We start from the raw sequence: 18,850 nt of genomic DNA, 5'->3' as shown, positions 1-18,850 counted from the left end.
TCTGTCCCTGAGAACTTCTTCCACACCCTCCTTACCATACGTTTACACCCTCTGACTCGTCCATCATATAAATCGCGTGATTCTCTCTCGCTCTGTCAGAGACTATTTCCAGTCGACCTGTGGTAGTGGCTATCGATCATCTGGTGATCTAATCTCGATTCTCACCGTACCGGACCTCACCAAGCCTTGCATCTGCTTTGAGCAATCATAAAACCATCTGGTTAATCTACTAGTCTAGCGACTATTGCCTAATTCACCCAGTGCATGGGAAAACACTCCAAAATCATCCGGGTAAATCGAATCGCTCAATCTATAAACGCTTGCTGATGCATATGGGGTATCGAGTATCCTAAAGCAGACCAAGCACAAGGCACAAATGATTTGCTTGCTTCAAAAAGACCAGACAAACTTTGAGCTTCTGAACATCATCCCGTTACTTCATTCATACTTGTAGCAGAGCTCGTCACCAGCAGTATCCATCACGTCACGAATAGTTCGCGGCTCGCTGAAGCCAGGATACTCGAGAATATGATCGATTGTGATGTTCTTATATTCGACGTCACCAAAGAAGTTGAATGGGTAGGCGAACATGGTGTCGGGTCCAGCAATGTCGCTCTTGCGCTTGGGCCAGTCTTCATCGAGCAAGCCGGGTCACGGTCAGCAAGCGGAAAAACTCCTGAATAAGAAAGGAGATGGATGATGGGTTTCTGGACAAGTGGTACTCGAGACTCACCCATGTGCTGCCACGTGGCCCAGATCCTGTCAAGACCGCCGTGGATGAAGTAGAAGAGCGGATCACCGGGCGACGAGTAAACATCAGCAGCCTGGAAGCAGGGGGTTAGTCGTCTGACGATACCACGGGATCCGTCCCGGGCAGACAAGAGATCTGCTTATCTTACCTCGCCAACCTGGCCTCCAATACTCAGGTGCATCCCAGCATGGATTGTCAGGTTGTCGGCGCTGAAGCTGAACCCCTGAATCCAGCGGTTAAAGTCCCAAAAGTTGGTGCTCGCCAAGGTCTTACTGATCACATCGTCCCTCAGGGAAGTCGACGCAAGAGTCGGGCTGAAATCGCGGCGAAGACAGTGAGGCTGGGGCTCTAGGGAGTCTCCTGAAATATTATAGGTCGAGCCAGGTCAGCCGCTGCTGGCGAGGATGCGGAACTTCACAGGCTGATGACAAAGTGTGACGATTCAGGGAGGACCCAGTGCTTACCTAGACCCATGGGAACCGTAAGGTTGGCAAAAGGACCCGCGGTGACACAACCTACACTGACAGTCAGTAAAAGGGGACATTTGTGAAAGGTGGAGTCTTAACATACCTCCTCCTGTGCGGCCAGGGATTTCCGTCGGGGTCTTGATGGGAAACTCGATCGTCGAGCTCACGTCCTCGATGAAAGCGCCGCTGCCTCCAAAGCCATATACATTATCGAAGATGGGAGACTTGGCAAATTTCTCAACGGTGTTGTCTTTCTCGATCCCTAAAGAGCGATGATATGATTCAGGTCAGTTCCTACATGTTCACAAGGCATAAACTCACTATGGTAAATTGCTCCATACCCCAGTATCTGTATTTCGAATCCATAAGGCAAGTCGGTCGATGAATGGTTAGTAAGATACCTAGGTCTACTTGGAAAAGTCAAGCACTTACGGCAGAGTTCCTTCGAAGCCACAGAGAGACTTCAGTTCTGTCTCGTAAAGGTGCATCATCCACCGATGCCACCTGGAGATATGATACCATGACGAGCGGTTAGCAAATGCCTAGAGGATATACCGGTACACTCACTCAATAATCGACATGTGTGGCGCTACCTACGCCAGAAATTGGCCCTGTCACTTAGAGGTCGGTCAGCTAGCCAGCCAGCCAGCCAGCAAATAGGGCAGGGTGAATAGACGGGGGTGGATCGTCTTGTTTTTCCTTGGGAGCGGACCCACTCACATTGAAATGCATGGCATGCCCAACCTTGATATGCATGCCCTGAAAGTCATCAAACCGAGACTTGGCTGCCGGGTAAAGGTTGTTACTCTTACTGGGAGTAGACATTAAACACTTGACAGCCTCGACATAGTGAAGCTGTTCCTTTTGGGACAGATCGCGCCTATACCATGGACCAAAAGAAAGGTTGGGTGATTAGCCGCTTGTCAGAGTCAAACTGGACATATCTGATCTTATATTGTGTTGGAGGACAGGGGCACAGAACAGTGGGCATGAGGAGAGTAAGCAAAGCCCTCCGTCCAAAAGGTCAATCACATACCATTCCCGGCGGACGGCTGGACGAACACACCGGCAGGGCTTCAGCGGTCCAGGAGGGGCGGCAGCGGCTGGCCAGAGCCCTGCAATCAAGAGCAGGCCCGAGGCCAGGATGGCAAAGAAAGGGCCGTGCATTGTGTGGGGAAGGCCTGTCAGTCTTTCAGCTTGAGTCGTTGAAGATGATGGTGATTGACAGGGAGCTATCTTTCCGACGATGACTTGATTTCTGCTTGCTGGACTGCCGGGGGCTGCAGAAAAAAAAAAAAAAAAAAGAAAAAACAAGGCAACGGGATAAAAACCCCTTCATATATCTTATGGAGCGGAGCATATATGCAGGTTCATTCTTCTGCTAGGCCCTTTGGCTACTGATTTCGATCCGATAGATTGCTGCGGCAGTCCTTCCGCAAGGGGACAGCAGCCCGAGTGTTTTCGGTTTCCTCCTCCCCTGCTTCCATTCGTTGCTGATGTTTTTATTTACGAACCAACAAAGACATGGCGCCTATTGCGCCCTGCACCTGAAATAGGTAACCACGTCTACGATGCACTCACCGCCTTAATTGGCTGCTGATCTGCGATACTGAGCAAAGATGCTTAAGTGAAAAGCCAATAATATATCCCTTGGCAGCGGATACCGTTGATTCTCATCTGCGGGTTGTTGTTGGCAGACGATGTGGGGGAGGGGGGGGGGGGGGGGTGTTTGTTTTCACAAGCGACAGGACCAGGCTGGGACCGGAAATCCACTTTGTACTGCCGTGAGCACGTTGCCAAATTGCTCATCGAGTGTTAAATGGCTAACTAGCTAGGTTAGGTTAATGTTAATCCATTCGACCCATTCATTCATCCATCTCTCATTCAAAAAAAAAAAAAATAAACCTGCACGTGTGGTCTGATAAAGAATTGTTCGACCTCAACCTAGACTGATCTAGTCTGGAACAAGTTTAGTCTGGAGCTTACCTTGATTCAACTCGTATTTTCTTTACGAATATACTCCGTATTGCGGATCAAAACAGCTCGGTTAGGCTACTTACCTTCTATAGGTGCAGGTACAGGCACAAACAAGAAGAGAGGTAGGTTAGGATAAGCTCCCCTCCCCAACTGCGCCAAAAAAAACACCTTAAGTGAAAATAAAGGCAAAACTCGGGGCGGGATACCACGCCACCCCCCACCTTTGGGTGTCCTAACCTTTGTTCCACAACTCCGGAGGCGGCACGCCCATCTGGAAGCAGGCCAGTGCCTGTCAGCAAACGACTCGAGTCGTGATCTATTCGATCAGATGGTTGGGGGGGCCACGGGAAACAAGAACCATCTTGTGTCATGGTGCAATAGCTCTCGAGGCGCGCCAAAAAGAAGAAGACAAAAATAAAACATCAGGCTCATCCGCGGAATATGGAAGAAAACAGGGAATGTCGGCCGAGATTGCGATACAAGCAGACATTACATATAGTCCAGGGCCAGGCCAGTCAGTCCCGGACGAATGAATAGGAACCTGATTTTTTTTTTCTGATTTCTTTTTGTACTGGCAAAGAAAAACCCAACCCTCTTCTACCTTCTACCTTGCACTTGGCCTGTTTACATGGCTGGGCTAGTATTAATTTGTTACATCAACTTGGACATATTTTATATATTACGGCGCCTTACTGGTGAATAACATACAAATCCATGCTGCATTCATCCATGGACAAGAGGGCTTATTTGTTTTCTGTCCCCTGTTGACGCCAATTTCCTGGTCAGGCGAAAACCATTAGACATCCCGGAATCCTCCTCCCGACCCCTCGTCACCAGCCCGGGGAGCTGTCCGTTGCAGCTTTTATCTTGTTGGTTAGGTGTGGACGGACGGCGACATCCCTTGGCAGAGCCCATCGGGTAATCAGCAGCAATAACTTACCGTGCTGTAAGAAGTAAAGGCTGCATCCAGAAATACAGCCTTCGCCAGTACGTTTTGCCCTGTCTCTTATTCAACATGAATGCTTCCTTGGCCAGGACACAACTCCGCGATCCTATCCGCAGTCATAAGAGAACGAGTGCAGAAGGGCAGGCAGAAAAAAAAGAAATTTCTTCCCGATCTGGTGTGAAACCCTGTCGTGTTTCTTACAGAGAGCTTGTTTCTTTTATCTGGTTTACTTTTACTCTTTCCCGTGAGCATACAAACGATGGATTCCGCTCACCCCAGCTAACAAGGAGAAAAAAGGAAAAAAAAGGGGAAAAAAAAGAAAAGAAAAAAAAACCTACTAGATACCCTCCGCGTCTCTGCTGCGATTCTCCAAATCATAACACAACGTTGTAAATATGACCGTTGACGCCACATGACAATAACCTTAAGCTAGCCAAGCGCCATACGGACCCCAACCTAGATAAAACTACCCTGCTTTTACATGGTAGTTAGATCTTGGGCCCTTCAGAATGCCACCATATCTCGGGCCTCGAGACGACCCACCACCGCCGCCAACAGTTCCGTTCAGAGAGTCGCCAGGCTACAATGGCCACACGCCTCTGATCCTCAATTCGGTCTTTATAGTCTTGACCACCATCGTGGTCACCTCGCGACTATTTGTACGGGCATTCATGACAAAGGCGCTGGGGATCGACGACCTCATGTGCTTTCTTGCTTTTGTATGTGATTCACAAAGCGCCACATTTGTCTTCATCTGTTGAAAGGAGCATAGGTGGGCTTGCTTTATTTTTTTTGCATTCATCCGTTTTCTAACTCAAAAAACGAAAAAAAAAGTGTTTCGTCATTGTACTTTCTAGTATGGAAATACATGGTAAGTCCACACCCCCCTTCGGTCCGTTGCGATGAGCTTAGTTTTTGTGGCCGCCCGTGCTAACTTCGCAACCACTTCTCAGCGGTTCAGTACGGCAGCGGTGCACACATCATGTATGTACCGGAGGAACTATTGGGCCCCTGGTTTGAGGTAAATCACCCTGAAAGTTGTAAGCGAGGTGTATCTTGCACCTTTTTCTAACACAGATGCTAAAAACCCGCCATCGCAACAGTCCATGGTCACTCAGACCCTGATCTACTTTATCGCCACGGGCTTCATGCGCCTATCCATATTGGCATTTCTTCCTCGACTGAACAAAGACCGTATGCTGATTCTTATCCTTGCCCCCCTCCATGCCCCCTAGCGTCGTACTCCCGCGCTGCGGTCGTGGAACCAAACCCATAGCCACTAACATCAAACCCTCTCTTGATAATTAGTCCAAGAACCAAAGTTCATGGTAGCTATATGGGCCACCGGCTTTGTCATTGTTGCGCAAACCATAGGCTGCGTTGTGTACCGGATCACCGAGTGCAACCAGATAAGGTGCGCTCCCAAATCTTTTCCCTAAGGGGGCCCCTTTTCTTTTTTTTTTTCTTTTTTCTTTTTTTGGCCGACCATGTCACATCTCGACTCGGCACCTCGTCTGACAAAAACGTCTTCTTAATCTATTCTAGTGATATATGGAAGCCCCCACCTCTGACGGAGGGACACTGTGTGGCTCCCCAACAGGAAAACGCCATGATGGCTGGGCATCAGTCCATAGGCCTCATCATCGACGTCGCGCTGCTCGCCCTGCCTATATGGATCATCTACGACAAGATGCTCTTCAGCAAAAGGGCCATGCAGGTAATTCTAATCTTTAGCATCGGCATATTTGTTGTCGTGGCGGGCATCATCCGTCTCTACATGATAAAGACGCTACTCTTTTTGGCGGATCCGTAAGTTTTCTTTTTTTTTTTTTTTTTTTTTTTTTTTTTTTTTTTTTTTCCTGCCTCCTCCCGCGGGCCCCTGGCTGCAAAAAGAAAAAAAAAAGAAGCCGGGCTCGGTCCAGGTTGAGCCCTCGAATCAACTCGCATCTAAAACAAAAACAAACAGGACCTACAACATCTCAACGCTTGGCATCTGGACCGATCTCGAAGGCCACATCGGCCTGTGGTGCGGCTGCTTCCCAGCCATGCAGCCGCTCCTGCGCCTTGTATCACACAAGCTCAACCTCCGCTCCAGGTTCCGGGGCTACATGCCCCCCGAAAACGGCCACAGCAGCAAGAGTCCGGCCGGCAGCGCCGCCCTCAATAACACCATCGGCAGCGGCGGCGGCGGCAGTGCCTGGTCCTCGGGCGGCAGCCGCGGCAAGAAGACGCGCTACGTCACGAGCGGCAGCGGCGTCGACGCAGACAACAACAGCGAGCAGGGCATCGTCCGCCCGGACATGGAGCTGGACAACATAGGACAGGCTGACAACGGCGTCGGCAACAGCAACCAGGGAATCACAAAGACCACCAAGGTCGAGGTCTCGGTCGACGATTGCGGTTCTCCGAGTCGGCTTGCCAAGATACACGGATGGTGACAAAGACGAGAGGGTCAAAATTTTGCACATTTCTCAGTGGCGAAATGGCTTTTGTTTGATGAAACGAAAAGAAAAGAGGGGAAAGAAATGAACATAAAATCTAGTTGAAACGGTATAGATTGACATTTTACCTCAGTGTTATTGTCCTATTTTCAGTGGAGTCTGGACAAACTATCGGATCAGGGACTGGTAAAGGGCGTCAAGGGAGAAGTGTATTTTACGTTGGTTTTCCCCCCACGAGTGATACCCGAGGTATATGCGCCTCATTGGTCGTTAATGGCATCTCATTTTATACAGCCATCTTGGGGAGGCTTTTGCGGTTGGAGTAGTGCTGATTAGCAAACATACCTCCATGGGTACCCACCTACCTATTTAACAACTGATCAACGCTAGATGGTTCGGCCCTTAACTGCAAGGACCCTTCATTTTGGCAGAAGCTGTTGGGTGTTGCAAGCATACCTACCTAGGCACCTACCCGCACATTGCACCTGCCTCTGGTAACAGTCAACGGTAGGTGTGTATGGCTACCTACCTACCTAGGTACCTACCTTAGGTATCTTGTTCCAGCTGAGGGCTCTCTTAACCATGTAAAAGCTAGGCAGTCCTTCGAGCAAAAGAGATACTGGTGCAATATAATTCATCCAGACTATCAAATAAGTAGGTATGTAAGCTGCCTTCAACGAGGTTCAAATCCCGAGACACTGGACCAGTCAAAACCGCTTAAAAAACAATACTTCTGCTAATTATAAGCCTCGCCATTCCTGTACGTTGACTTGTATTTGGTGCCGGCGGGGTGCTCGTCTGGACGAAACTTGCAGTACGGATGCGTACACTGACCATTAACAGTGCTTGGGCACTAGCGATTTTACATGAATCGTTAGCCTCGCTTGTGACGTAAGAGCAGCAGCCAAAATGACAAAGGATGGACGAGTGTTGATGGCCCCTGAAGATAAGATGAAAAAAAAAATCACTACGGTAAACATTTTGACAGGACTGGGGGCTTACATGGTGACCGTAAATGCAGTCTGCAATATCGCATTCCTGCCCATTGGTACATGGGTTTAACCGGGCAAGGAATGAGATGGCAACCTTCTCCTCTGCGTTGGGCTTGTAATTATGTTCAAACCCGCACGTATCCTTCTTGGCACATGGCCCACGAAGATAATGATTGTTGCAAAGCTTGCTGCTGCCAGTTCTCTTCTTGATGTTATCCAGAACAGACTGATTCACCTTGAGTGGCGAGTCGAGACCACGGGCACCCGGGTTCCAAGGGGGCTGCTTGGCCGTTTTAGGAACGTTTGTCTGTCTGGGTGCCAAAGGCAGTTTGAGCGTGGGCGGAGGGCTCACGGCCGGAGCGGAAGTAACGCCCGCGTACGATATTGCCGCCGGTACATTCTCAGTTGAACCAACTGTAACAAGGCCCGACGGTGGCCCGGATGCTGCCACCTTGCCGACTCTGTCGGATCGGAAAAGGGTGTTGGTATAGTTGATTTTGTTGACCATGGTCTTTGACAGTTCCCTGGCCATGGGTACTCCTTCTAGGACTGTAACCAAATCTTTGGTATTATCGTCCAAAACATCATCTAAGAATTGCGCATAGCTTGGATCATGCGAAACACCAAGCAAGACATGTCTGCAGTTGAGATTTCCCATATGCCAGTTGGCTGACTCTGCCGGCGAGGAAAGTATCAAACTGACGTTAGTTGGAGACAGACGACCGGCAGCTCAACCATCAAGCACCACAACCATTCACTTGCCTTTGATCTTGGAGCTAAGGTTGGACGCCCCAGTGCCAATGTCGACAAAATCAAAAGAGGAGAGGCATTGAGAAAATCCAACAAAGAAGTCTCTAAGATCACTCTCGTTCTGTATGGAACCATCGGCCTTCAACGCCTTGGCGAGAGTTGCGAGATTGGCAACTATCTTGACCATGACTTGAATTTCGTTTGCATGGTCTCCGCACTGCTCCAGGATGAGCATGCGAAATGTGGTCGCGGCCCTCCTGCCGCCCTCGATACCTTGTCTTAGGAACTCGGGCTTAAACTGAGCAGGATGTTAGATGGGCAAACGAGCGATCTGGAGTGCCAAAAGTCTTTCGGTAGAAGCACTTACGACAAGACCCTCACCATCTATCAGCGCAACAACGTATTGATTTTGTTTCTGTTTTCTTTTCAGCAAGCGGCGTCCATACCAGCGACCAAGGTTCCCAGGAAATCCCTCACCCTGTAAAGATCTGCTCCCTGTGAATAGTAAGCCGCCCGGCCCTCAGCATCCTGTAATTGTATCTGGAGGTCTCGTTGGGCCGCACGGGCATCGGTGAGGTCCAACTTGGCCTCGTCGAGTTCGTTTTGCAGGCGGTTATTCTCGGTACGAAGCTTATCTTCGGCTTCCTTGGCATAAACCAATAGATCCTGTGAGTGGGTAAGAGGAGAGTTAGCACATGGTATGCAATGTGCCAAAGCTGCGGGGCATGCGGCCCAACCAGCGTCACAAGAGGCTAAATGCAAGGCCATACGAAAGAACAGCACAAGTCGAAAGCAAGACGAGGGGAAAAGCTCACCTTGATCAGAGTATCGGAGCTGTCCCTGGCTATCTGGAGGGCTTGAAAGCGATGAATAAACCCCATAATGTTTCCGCTGACCAAATTGCTGCCAGCGGAGCTTCCGCCTACCGTATTACCTCCAATGCCCATGATGAATTGATCGGGCTGCTGTTGTTGCGGCGGCGAACGTTCCCGGCCGAGAAGGCTGAACTGTCCGTTCATAGCGAGATGGTACCGTGGCTCTGTCGGAGCGGGCTGGAGACCTGGCTGTAACTACGTGTGTCCTCCGCCTAATGAGCAAACGCTTTTTCGCAATGGTGACAAGAGGATTTCGAAGCCTTTTGGGACAAAGTCGTCCCCGTGTGTGGGAACAAATAAGGCTCGACGGGGCGTTTGTTTGTATGTTTGAGTGTGATGGCCACCTAGCAAGGCAAGACAGATAGGTAAAGTGGTCCTAAAAGACGGTAATAGAGGGCTTCGTCTCGGCTAGCTGCAGTTGCACACTGACATGCGCCAGTCCAGACCCTTCTTTTTTTGCTCAGTCCAATCGTACCTATGAGAGAAGGAAACGGGCGTTTCCTGTTTGGCGGCAGTTTCCTCAGCTCCAAGAGCAACAGGCGCAAGCAGAACTCGAGGCTTTCGAACCCTGTGCCCGACTGTACACTTGGTCAAGCGATGCAAATTTGAGGATGAAAGCCAGACGAAAGAGACTAGGGTCTCATCGGCGGCATGAATCCTTTTTTTTGGTTATTAATGTGCAATAAATTAAACTAAGTCGGCGCTTAGGTTTTGTCTCCATTCAAGACGCTGGTTGGGCTTGGGTGGTGCAGCGCATTGGCAGTGCGGTGCGGTGCAGTGCAGAGCGAGTGACTTGCCTAAAGCTCAGCCTTCCATTTGACTGATTGCTTTCACGCGCAAAGTGGCGCGGTGCGACGGCATTCAAGTGTAGGACCTGACGCGCCTCGTCATAGGTGGGATCCACTACAGCGCCCCATGTTGTGTGGGGAAACAAAGACCTACCATGTACAGATAGCATCTAATTACCTACCATTTACACATCTACCCCTGAATGAATATACTGGCGAGGATTGGCCTTGTTTTTGTGAATGAATTGAGATTCGGTAGTCCCGGGGACAGAAATATGCGAATTACCTGATAAGGTGCTATTACCAGGGGCAAGGACGAGGTAGGTGCTTGACGGGGCTTTGGATTACGTGTAGGTGTAGGTGTAAATTTACCGTGGTAAGTATTTCTCCATCCTAAGCCCACGAGTACATTCATTTAAGGGTAGATGTGTACAGTACGTACGGAGCATGCGATCTCGACAGTGCATATTGCACTGTAATACCGTATTCTTAGGGGCTAGTCAGTTTGAGAGGGCGGGCACCCGACAGCCGACTCTTGTTGTAACCACACACTCAATGATCAAACGGTACCTTAGGTAGTCATATATAACCCAGGTCAGGCCCTTCAGACATCATTAAAAACGAACAAGACGAGGCTGAGAGTCCAATGACATCTCCATAATACGAGTCCTATATTACGAGTCGAGCTGTTACAGTCGTAAACTTCTACCTAGACACAGTAAGGGAAACCTGATTAAGGCGAAACGAAGAAGTCAAAAAAAAAAAAAAAAAAAAAAAAAAAAAAAGCACACACACACACACACACACATCATGCTCGGCTAGTCACATCCTGGGCACATACAGGCCAATACGAACTGTACAGACCTTCTCATACGGAAGCCGGAACATGTCTCAAGCAAATCTGATGGGAATGACGTTAGGTACAGAGGTACAGAGGTACAGAGTACTTACGTCCCAATCGAGATCTCAAGGCTGCAATACAAAGGGACATGTGAGTTTGACGAACATTGGCGGAGAAAAGAAACAAATGTGAGTCCCAGCGCAAGTCGTGAATACAGCTACAAATCAATTTCCCAAAGCGTGGTGCGATATATTGCGGCCCGAAGACCTCATTTTCTTCTTCGTGACACCACACAAGGCGATGCACACAATGAAAAAAGAGTGGGTTATCAAAAATTGCGCCAGGGTTGGCCCCGAAGGACAAACCAGAACGGTCGACGCCACGGTGTGCAATGCAGGTCTCCCGTTCTCCGGCTCCGTCTTCTTGATCACGGAACTCGGCCAACAAGGTAAGTATGAGAGAGGAAAGAGGGAGAAACCATTTGTCAAAAGTTGGGAGGAGCGAGCAGGTATAAATAGGTGAAATTGGCAGTTTCTTTTTTGTTATCGATACGGAAGACTGTGCATCGATCATAATGTGGCTCAAGCTTTGATTGGTGAAGCCGGGCGGGGCGATCAGAATTCAGTTGCAAAATGCTGCTTTTTTGTCTGAGGGTTCGCTTAGGTAATGCGCCCACAATGAAAAGTCCCCATAACCAAAATTCATGGTCTCTCGATTATACGGTCGACGAAGTTCCCTTTTATCTCCTCATTCCTTTCGACGCCAACCGCCCAGCCAGATTCTAACCCCCCTCAGCCAAACAGCAGCAGCCGTCACGATGGTCAAGGTTACCAACAAGAGTAGGTTTTGCTCTACTTTCTTCAAACTCCGATTCTTGCTAACAATCCTTTCTTCTTTGAAGCCCTCCACTCCTCGAGGCGCAAGTCTCGCAAGGCACACTTCGGTGCGCCTTCGAGCGTCCGCCGCAACATCATGAGCGCTCCCCTGAGCAAGGAGCTCCGTGAGAAGTACAACGTAAGTATCAAGGTCAAACCTACACCACCACACTCATCACCACCTAGCTGACCCAAATTTCACCAAAAAAACAGGTCCGCAGCATCCCCATCCGCAAGGACGACGAGGTCCAGATTGTCCGCGGCAGCAACAAGGACAAGGAGGGCAAGGTCACCTCGGTCTACCGTCTCAAGTACGTGATCCACGTCGAGCGTGTCACCCGCGAGAAGACCACTGGCGCCTCGGTTCCCCTGGGCATCCACCCCAGCAACGTCGTCATCACCAAGCTCAAGCTCGACAAGGACCGTGAGGACATACTGGCCCGCATCAAGGCCGGCCGTGTCACCTCGGGCAAGGCCAAGTCCAGCGAGTAAATCTGGTTTAGCTTGAACCCAACCTCGTTATGCGGCAATCAGTCATGAAACAAAACGAGAGACGACAAAAAAAAAATTCAAATATTAAAAGCGGCGAAATCGGCTTATTGGCTTCGGAGTTCTCACTACCCTCGATGATACCTGCATTCGGCCTTAGCAACCTGACAGCATCAGGTACGGGTCCTGGCGTCCTCTGTCCCTGGTTTAAGACTCCCAACCGGCGTTGGGGGAGTCGATATTTGGTTTCTTTTATTTTCGGTTTCAGCAATTAGGCATGGAAAAAATCACACAACAGAGATGTGCGGGTATCGACGTTTTCTAGAACAGGACATCAACAAGAATCGAGTCAACATTTGTTGCTCAATGGCCATTTCACATCAAAAAGCTGCTTGTCACGCTTGTGAATTGTTCCATGGGAGGTGCTCCCGAAGTCGCCTTATGGGTCTTGCCTTTGGGCTACCCTTCGTCCTACCTGGGCTGCCTGCCCTTGCTCGCCTCGCATGCTCACCATCACTAACATACAGCACTGCCGCATGCCATTTCTCTGCAAGGAGCCAAACTTCCACAGCTCTTAGACAAGCTTGTTGAGCCTCCTTGGCACATTCTCTGAACTTGTCTAGCGTAAGTATCAGCTCAGACTTTGATTGACCTTGATGTGTTCTTTGATTTCGTGACCGCTAGGATATCTCCGCGTTAATCACTTAGATCCATGGTTTTCGAGGTATACGACTAGCGAAGAGTGAAACGGTGCAGTTCAAATTAGTTATCAGTTCTGCGCTCTCGCCTGCAGACTTCCGCTTGAGATTGATTGTTCTATGACAGCGGAGGTTTGATGGTGAGGAACATTTTTTTTTTTTTTTTGACAGGACAAAAAAAAAGAAAAACCCCTTTATAGTAAAACCAACACTCGTTCGTCTCTTGCTCATGATATCATCATATGAAGTCTGCTTGATTGCACCTTTGTACCGGGTGGGTTCACAGTGGATTGTTTTGTTCTCCATAGCCATGTCACCGTGGTTCACGGTTACCAGCCACAGTTGATTTGCAGCGGGTGACCGATTACAACAAGTGCGGCAAATGTTCTCAGACCAACAGGATGTACTTGCAGAATGTTAAAAAAAGACGGAAATTTATTAATTGCTAGCTCCAGAAGTGATTCAGATTCTGCGATTGGAGGTGCTGGGTCATAGTCCATGGAACCACTGACAAGGCTCATCCCACTGTCACTGGCTTTGCCTCTGCCACTCAAAGGCATCGTAGCTGAGACAACGCCCCATTGACCCTGAACTGATGATATACGTCCGTTGTTGCCAATTAATAGATTCTCGATCTTCGACCAAAAAGAAGAAAAGAAGAAAGAAAAAGAAAAATTTAAATGTTAGCCTGCCACGGGGTACATCCGCAAACATAACACATAGTCACACGAGTAGCAAGATGCATGTAATAGATGGGCTCTGTAGGGTGATTGTGACAAATAAATGCAGAAGTGCTAGAAAAGTCAATGTTGGGTTTTTTTTTCATATCATGACACCCTGCCCCAGAGTGAGAGTTATTAGCGCAAGTTGAAAGAAAAGTGTTTGGTCGCGCAATGACCTGTCCATAAGCATAAAAGCATGATGGTCGTAACTCTTGTTGGTATACTCATGCAAAAACCAGTTCGTTCTCTTGTCTTGGGGTATGGTTTTGGTGTTGGTAGATCATGAGACTACCAATCCTCCGGCATCCTGCCGTTCATAGGAAGAGATCCCGCAGCGCGCTGCCTGTTCTCGGCAGAAACAATTCTACGGAATTGTTCTTCGAGTGAAGCATGACCCACTGGAGGACGGTTTTCGCCTACGTGCCTCTCGATAGCAGCATTGAGCAGGCTTTCGTTTTTGTCCGAATCAATGGGCGCCGTCGGAGACGGAGGCGAGCCGTTGTGCTGCTGTACAACCTGTCCCATGTTTAGCGGAGCCATAGAAAATGTCGAATAGCTGTAAGGCGGTACGTAGCCTTGGGCGTGAGTGGAAGTGACCGCTCCGGGGAGCGCCTCGTTGCTTTGGTTGCCTCCACGCTTGAGCATAGATTGAAGAAGACGGACACTAAGTAAAAAGATGTCAAAAGTTAGCACGGCACAAAACGCTTGAAACAATTTGCACTTCTATAGAAAGGCGCACACAGACCTGTCCAATGAACGCTTTTCAGGCGCCTCGTTTGACTTATCGTTTGAGAACGAGCTCTGCACAGCCCGAGTATCGACCTCAGTCACATCTGAAGGCATGTTGATGAAAGGCTTTGATAGACTGGCAATCCTTGCTGAGATTGGACTATCTTGCAGCTGCGCCTGGGGCGGCTTTTCGTCAGGGGTCGACGGCTGGAAAGGATCGCGGGAGGGGTTTGGGTTGTCATAGGATCTGGCTGAATCGGTCGAAACTGAGGCACCACGGCGGCCTGGACCCGAGGGAGCTGGTACAGGTGTTGTCTCCTGCGATCCTTCGACAATGGATGGCTTGTAGAAGTTGCGTCCATCGTATTTGGGGAGCCCTCGGCGGACCTCCTTAGGGGCTTTGCCAAGGTACAGGTAGCGAGCCCGGAGCTCATCGTCAGTGAGCTCCCGTGGGTATCGGTAGTCGGTAGCGTTGGCTGTTCGAGCATCAACTCCGGGAGGTAGTGTTCCTATGAGGTATGGAAGCTCGTAGCGGGTCTTTTCTTGGGTCGAAGACCCTAAGGCTTCAGCACCAAGTCTCTGTGTGGGTGCTTTGCCCCTTGACAACTTTCCCTTGGAGTCAACAGGTGTGCTGCCTGAGCCCTCAAATTTATCCCAGGCCTTCGATCCAGCGAGCAACAGGCGTTGCCGGGCCTCCTCGGTGAGACCGTTGGGTGGCAGAGACTCGGCAGAATTCGGTCGGAGCTGTTCTGAGCAAGAACTAGAGCGAGGTTCGAATGGGGGTGCTAAAGCAGCACCACTGGGCAGACAAGCGCGCATTTGCATTTCATTGAGTCTAAGTTGATCCTTTTCATCGTCGAAATCAAACAAGGACGATGCCTTGTTGCTGCTACTACTGTTCAGTGCTGATCTGGCTCTGGTTGAATCTTTCTTGCGTAGCGCACCGGTGCGTCTTGCATTCTCCAGTGCTGCGGTGACTCTCTGCTGGTCAGGAAGACATGTGGTCACTGAAGAAGGATGCTCGGTCAGAGATCCAAAGTCCGCGGGAGCTGTTGTGTCAGTGCTATCGGTGCTCTGTTCGCGACTTGGATAGTGCTCGGCCTCGAAAACGAGTTGTTTCTGACAGAGATCGTCAAAGCGCTTGATCTCAGCCCTGAGCATCTTGATTGTCTTGTCCATCTCCTTCTCATCGATCTGATGCTTGTTAAAATGGAGCTGGTCCTCATGGTATTTGAGAGTACCGCGAAGTGTCTCGATTTGTTTCTTGCTGATGTCGCTTGGCCGGATAGATGAGATGGGCGGCGCAGCAGGGGGCTGGAAACTGTTAGGACCGGCAGCATGCGGTTGCCGCTGGTGCTGCTGGTGGGCGGGAGCAGCTGTGCCAGGCGTCATGCCATGTACCATAACAGGTGCGCCTGTGAAGCTCATTCCTGAGAAAAGAGGACTCATGGGGATGCCAGGGGGTACCATTCCCGGAGTAATGGGACCAAATCCGGGAGTCATCACACCTCCAGGCATGAAGGGCATTGCAATAGGCTGCGTCAAAGCACCCCCAGGCACTGGGAAGAACATCTGGCCATTGAACAAATATGGCTTGGTGAGATCAAGCTGTTCAATCGGCGAGATCTTCGGATCCTTGGCGTCCGTTTGTCGACCGCCCACGGTGCTGCTGGGATTCTGGTCCTTTGTTCCATCCGTTGCTACTGTGGCGGGAGGTTGGACGCCCGGCTGGTACGGGCCACCTTTGACAGCAGCTGCAGGTGCTGTCTGAAAGGAACCAAACGGAAAGTTGATACCCATCATTGGCATGGGCATGGGCACGAATTGCATTGGTCCTGGGGTAGACGAAGCAAAGGAGCCAGGGGGCAAGTTGGCCAAGATGGGCGGGAACAGGGGGGCTTGAGCCGGATCGGGTGGCTTGGGACCTGAGGCCACGTCTGCCTCGCCCAAAGCTGACTTGGCGTGCAATTGAGCTGGGCTACCGTCAATGACCGGTGGCTCCTGAGTAGATTTTGCTTTCGGTCTTTTGATCGTGGGCGAAGGAGGGCCTCTTGTGTTTGGGACAATGCGTCCACCAGCTGTGACTCGCACATGGGTCGGAGATGCAACAGACTTGTAGAAACGTCTGAATCCCTCGCTGTGTTGAGTGGACGGCCCAACAGGCACGCCAGCAGGCTGAGCCTGGACTGACTCTGAAGTCGCGGCAGATTCAAGTTCATCCCGCTCACGCAGTTTCCAAGAACCATCAGCCTGGGGAAGCTGGCGGTCGCGCTGGCCCTTGTATAGGAGCTCATCAGACTCCGTGGAGGAGTCGTCTTTGTTGGTACGGCGAAGAGTGTTTGTTGCAGGCACACTGGCCGTGTTGACTGATCGGTCTTTGGGCATGGTGATGATTTGGGCTGCAGGTTTAGATGTTAGCATTTGGTGTCTAGCAAATCACGTGTCCTGTTTTTTTATTTTAAAAAATAAAAGAAGACTTACACAGATCAGGCTGAGCCCGTGCTACGGCCTGGATCTTGCCGCCGACCCTGCTTCCCCGAAGAGCAAGAAGCTGTTCGGTCGTGTAGCACCGAGACGGCATGCTGAAGTCAAGGTAGGCAAAGAGAACGCGTGTGCGGTGATTGCGACCGCAGTGCCAGCGAAAGACAGTCGGGTACGAAGAGCCCTGAGATAGTTGTGCGGGAAGTGAGAGAAGTATGAACGAGAGGACTGGGTGGAGCTGTATGAATTCGTCTTTTTCGTTAGCAATCCCCTGCACTTCAAGCTGCGAGAGAAGAAACCTTGGGATCCCTGTGCGTCTTATAGAACCAAGGCGAAAATCTTGGTCATCACTGGGCTTGACATCAACCCTAACGCATCGTTTTCCGAAATGAGCGTCACAAAAATAGAATTTGAACGCAACGTATATGGGGGCTGTGATTTCGGCATCATCTCTCTGCATCTCCAACAGCTGTGGAAGAAGTCTTCTGCCCTTCCTCTTGCAAAGAAGCGACATGGTGACTCCCAAGTATATGTTCTTCTGATGAGTAGTGAAGCCGTTGGGTAAATATGTATAATCAAGACGTTCGTTTCGAGCGTGAAAGAGGGATCAGAGGAGTGTTGGTGTGCTTGCAAATTAATCTGAGAACAAAGTGAGGCGTTTCGAGCATAGCAGGAGGCCGAAAAGGTAAAACGGGGAGTTGCAAATTTTAGGAGAGTCGAGGGGAAAATGGTGGAAACCAGATCAAGAACTCTTACCACCAAAACTGAACCAAAACTTCACCGAACTGGCGGACAGTCTTAGCCGAGAGCCAAACGATCAGTGTACAGAGTATTATCGGCGAGACGCCGTTCCAAAGACCAAGAGAGGAAGTAGAAGAAAAGAAGAAGAGAAGATGAACCGGGATGCCAAAGCAACCAGCGAAGAATATAAGCACAAGTTGCTAACCAGCCCTTGGAGAAGATGGAAAAGCAGCTGTCGTCAATGCTGGTGGTGTCTTCAGAGATGAAGAGATGGCCACGTCCACAAAGAAGACCGAGTGGTCAGGTTCTAGCAGGATTAGTTAACTGGCTGGAACCGATGGCCATAAGGCAGGAGCATGTCACAACTCTCCCGCCCACTTGTTCCGGTGCACCCACCTCGACGCCGACGGTCTACTTTACCTGCCTCGGGTACCTTTAGGTAAGTGTATGGAGCTTCAACTGGACTGTTGCAGTTATTTGTAGCTAAAGTCAGGGTGCCTTCAGGGTGTGTTTAGAGGTACCTTAGGCAAGGTAAGTGCAAATATTGACTACCTCGCTGGAAGTGACGTGCGAGAAAAGAGAACGGGCACGAGTTCCAAGCTCTTGGGGAAGGTGCGGGCAGAATTTGGTAATGAGCCTAACGATCGATTATACGAATTTCACACATTGGAGGTAGTGAATGTCGGCAAGTCGTTTATCAAGATGGAACGGCCAGCAGTGATTGCTTGTGAGGTTGTTCGAGGCAGGTACTGTCCAGTTACAAGTGCCTCTCCTTGCCCAGATAGCTTCCCAACATCTAACCACAAACCTTGATGTGATATCTCAACCGAACCCAACAAGTGCACTTGTTAGCCTGCCCTCTGAGATCTTGGACTTAAGATTCGGTGCCTAGACGATTGTAAGGTAGCATGAGGGTAGACTGTAAGGAGACATGCATATACCGCTCGCTGTAGCAGCCAGCAGAAAACGGCAGCTGTTTACATGAGGAGTGCGGCATCAAATTTGACAAGAAAAACATGAGGGGCTCCTTTGATGGAAAACAGTCATGATTGAAAGCGGCGATGGTAAGTACCTAGACAGCTAACCAACATTGTCACGGCGTTTGACGCGCAGTTTCTGGCAATTTAGTGGAGTCAAGAACAATCGACAAGTGGATCATGTAACAAATACAGTGAGCATCTTATCATCACAGCTGGGATGTCACGTGGTGCTTCTACCACGAAGCATCATTTTAAGTTGTACCGAGAGCCTCAAGGCACATTTGACATTTGCTACAACGTGCTGTAC

At 49.9% G+C, this 18,850-nt stretch overlaps 5 protein-coding genes across 5 annotated transcripts; 2 read left to right on the top strand and 3 right to left on the bottom strand.

Moving 5' to 3' along the window:
* Positions 1-275: 275 nt before the first annotated feature.
* Positions 276-2,498, bottom strand: MGG_03962 (uncharacterized protein). The gene is made up of 9 exons (XM_003719854.1): positions 2,255-2,498; positions 1,939-2,098; positions 1,651-1,722; positions 1,540-1,567; positions 1,322-1,480; positions 1,216-1,266; positions 900-1,111; positions 734-824; positions 276-632 (listed from the first exon to the last, which is right to left on the bottom strand). The coding sequence occupies exons 1-9, from the start codon at positions 2,383-2,385 to the stop codon at positions 439-441; spliced, it is 1,098 nt and encodes a 365-aa protein (XP_003719902.1). The 5' UTR covers positions 2,386-2,498; the 3' UTR covers positions 276-438.
* A 716-nt stretch (positions 2,499-3,214) lies between these two features.
* Positions 3,215-6,991, top strand: MGG_03963 (uncharacterized protein). The gene is made up of 8 exons (XM_003719853.1): positions 3,215-4,182; positions 4,439-4,860; positions 4,976-5,012; positions 5,095-5,162; positions 5,245-5,335; positions 5,450-5,555; positions 5,687-5,950; positions 6,108-6,991. Exons 2-8 carry the CDS (start codon positions 4,651-4,653, stop codon positions 6,577-6,579), a joined length of 1,248 nt encoding a protein of 415 aa, XP_003719901.1. The 5' UTR covers positions 3,215-4,182; positions 4,439-4,650; the 3' UTR covers positions 6,580-6,991.
* Positions 6,992-7,077: 86 nt separating this feature from the next.
* Positions 7,078-10,007, bottom strand: MGG_03964 (uncharacterized protein). The gene is made up of 6 exons (XM_003719852.1): positions 9,140-10,007; positions 8,802-8,990; positions 8,692-8,739; positions 8,337-8,622; positions 7,585-8,249; positions 7,078-7,435 (listed from the first exon to the last, which is right to left on the bottom strand). The coding sequence occupies exons 1-6, from the start codon at positions 9,341-9,343 to the stop codon at positions 7,319-7,321; spliced, it is 1,509 nt and encodes a 502-aa protein (XP_003719900.1). The 5' UTR covers positions 9,344-10,007; the 3' UTR covers positions 7,078-7,318.
* A 1,638-nt stretch (positions 10,008-11,645) lies between these two features.
* On the top strand, positions 11,646-12,329 carry MGG_03965 (60S ribosomal protein L26; the record flags this gene model as incomplete). Its single annotated transcript, XM_003719851.1, has 3 exons — positions 11,646-11,667; positions 11,730-11,842; positions 11,917-12,329. 3 exons carry the CDS (start codon positions 11,646-11,648, stop codon positions 12,193-12,195), a joined length of 414 nt encoding a protein of 137 aa, XP_003719899.1. The 3' UTR covers positions 12,196-12,329.
* A 1,243-nt stretch (positions 12,330-13,572) lies between these two features.
* MGG_03966 (uncharacterized protein) lies at positions 13,573-17,777 on the bottom strand. The gene is made up of 4 exons (XM_003719850.1): positions 17,579-17,777; positions 16,823-17,060; positions 14,358-16,740; positions 13,573-14,276 (listed from the first exon to the last, which is right to left on the bottom strand). The coding sequence occupies exons 2-4, from the start codon at positions 16,920-16,922 to the stop codon at positions 13,901-13,903; spliced, it is 2,859 nt and encodes a 952-aa protein (XP_003719898.1). The 5' UTR covers positions 16,923-17,060; positions 17,579-17,777; the 3' UTR covers positions 13,573-13,900.
* Positions 17,778-18,850: the final 1,073 nt, after the last annotated feature.

This window comes from Pyricularia oryzae, chromosome 6 (assembly GCF_000002495.2).
Source record: "Pyricularia oryzae 70-15 chromosome 6, whole genome shotgun sequence".
NCBI classification, from domain to species: domain Eukaryota; kingdom Fungi; phylum Ascomycota; class Sordariomycetes; order Magnaporthales; family Pyriculariaceae; genus Pyricularia; species Pyricularia oryzae.
Note: the sequence above shows the minus strand (reverse complement) of the source record. Positions and strands in the feature narration are given on the sequence as shown.

Bases quoted from the DNA above. Each gene is read 5' to 3' on its own strand.
- MGG_03964 (XM_003719852.1), bottom strand. From the start codon at position 9,343: ATGAACGGACAGTTCAGCCTTCTCGGCCGGGAACGTTCGCCGCCGCAA. The intron at 8,623-8,691 runs GTAAGTGCTTCT...CATCCTGCTCAG, and splicing joins TAGATGGTGAGGGTCTTGTC to TTTAAGCCCGAGTTCCTAAG. The intron at 7,436-7,584 runs GTAAGCCCCCAG...TAAAATCGCTAG, and splicing joins ACTGCATTTACGGTCACCAT to TGCCCAAGCACTGTTAATGG.
- MGG_03966 (XM_003719850.1), bottom strand. From the start codon at position 16,922: ATGCCGTCTCGGTGCTACACGACCGAACAGCTTCTTGCTCTTCGGGGA. The intron at 16,741-16,822 runs GTAAGTCTTCTT...CTAAACCTGCAG, and splicing joins ACGGGCTCAGCCTGATCTGT to CCCAAATCATCACCATGCCC. The intron at 14,277-14,357 runs GTCTGTGTGCGC...CTTTTTACTTAG, and splicing joins GAAAAGCGTTCATTGGACAG to TGTCCGTCTTCTTCAATCTA.
- MGG_03963 (XM_003719853.1), top strand. From the start codon at position 4,651: ATGCCACCATATCTCGGGCCTCGAGACGACCCACCACCGCCGCCAACA. The intron at 4,861-4,975 runs GTATGTGATTCA...CGAAAAAAAAAG, and splicing joins TCATGTGCTTTCTTGCTTTT to TGTTTCGTCATTGTACTTTC. The intron at 5,556-5,686 runs GTGCGCTCCCAA...AATCTATTCTAG, and splicing joins ACCGAGTGCAACCAGATAAG to TGATATATGGAAGCCCCCAC.
- MGG_03962 (XM_003719854.1), bottom strand. From the start codon at position 2,385: ATGCACGGCCCTTTCTTTGCCATCCTGGCCTCGGGCCTGCTCTTGATT. The intron at 2,099-2,254 runs GTATGTGATTGA...TCCATGGTATAG, and splicing joins CCAGCCGTCCGCCGGGAATG to GCGCGATCTGTCCCAAAAGG. The intron at 1,112-1,215 runs GTAAGCACTGGG...ATAATATTTCAG, and splicing joins TACGGTTCCCATGGGTCTAG to GAGACTCCCTAGAGCCCCAG.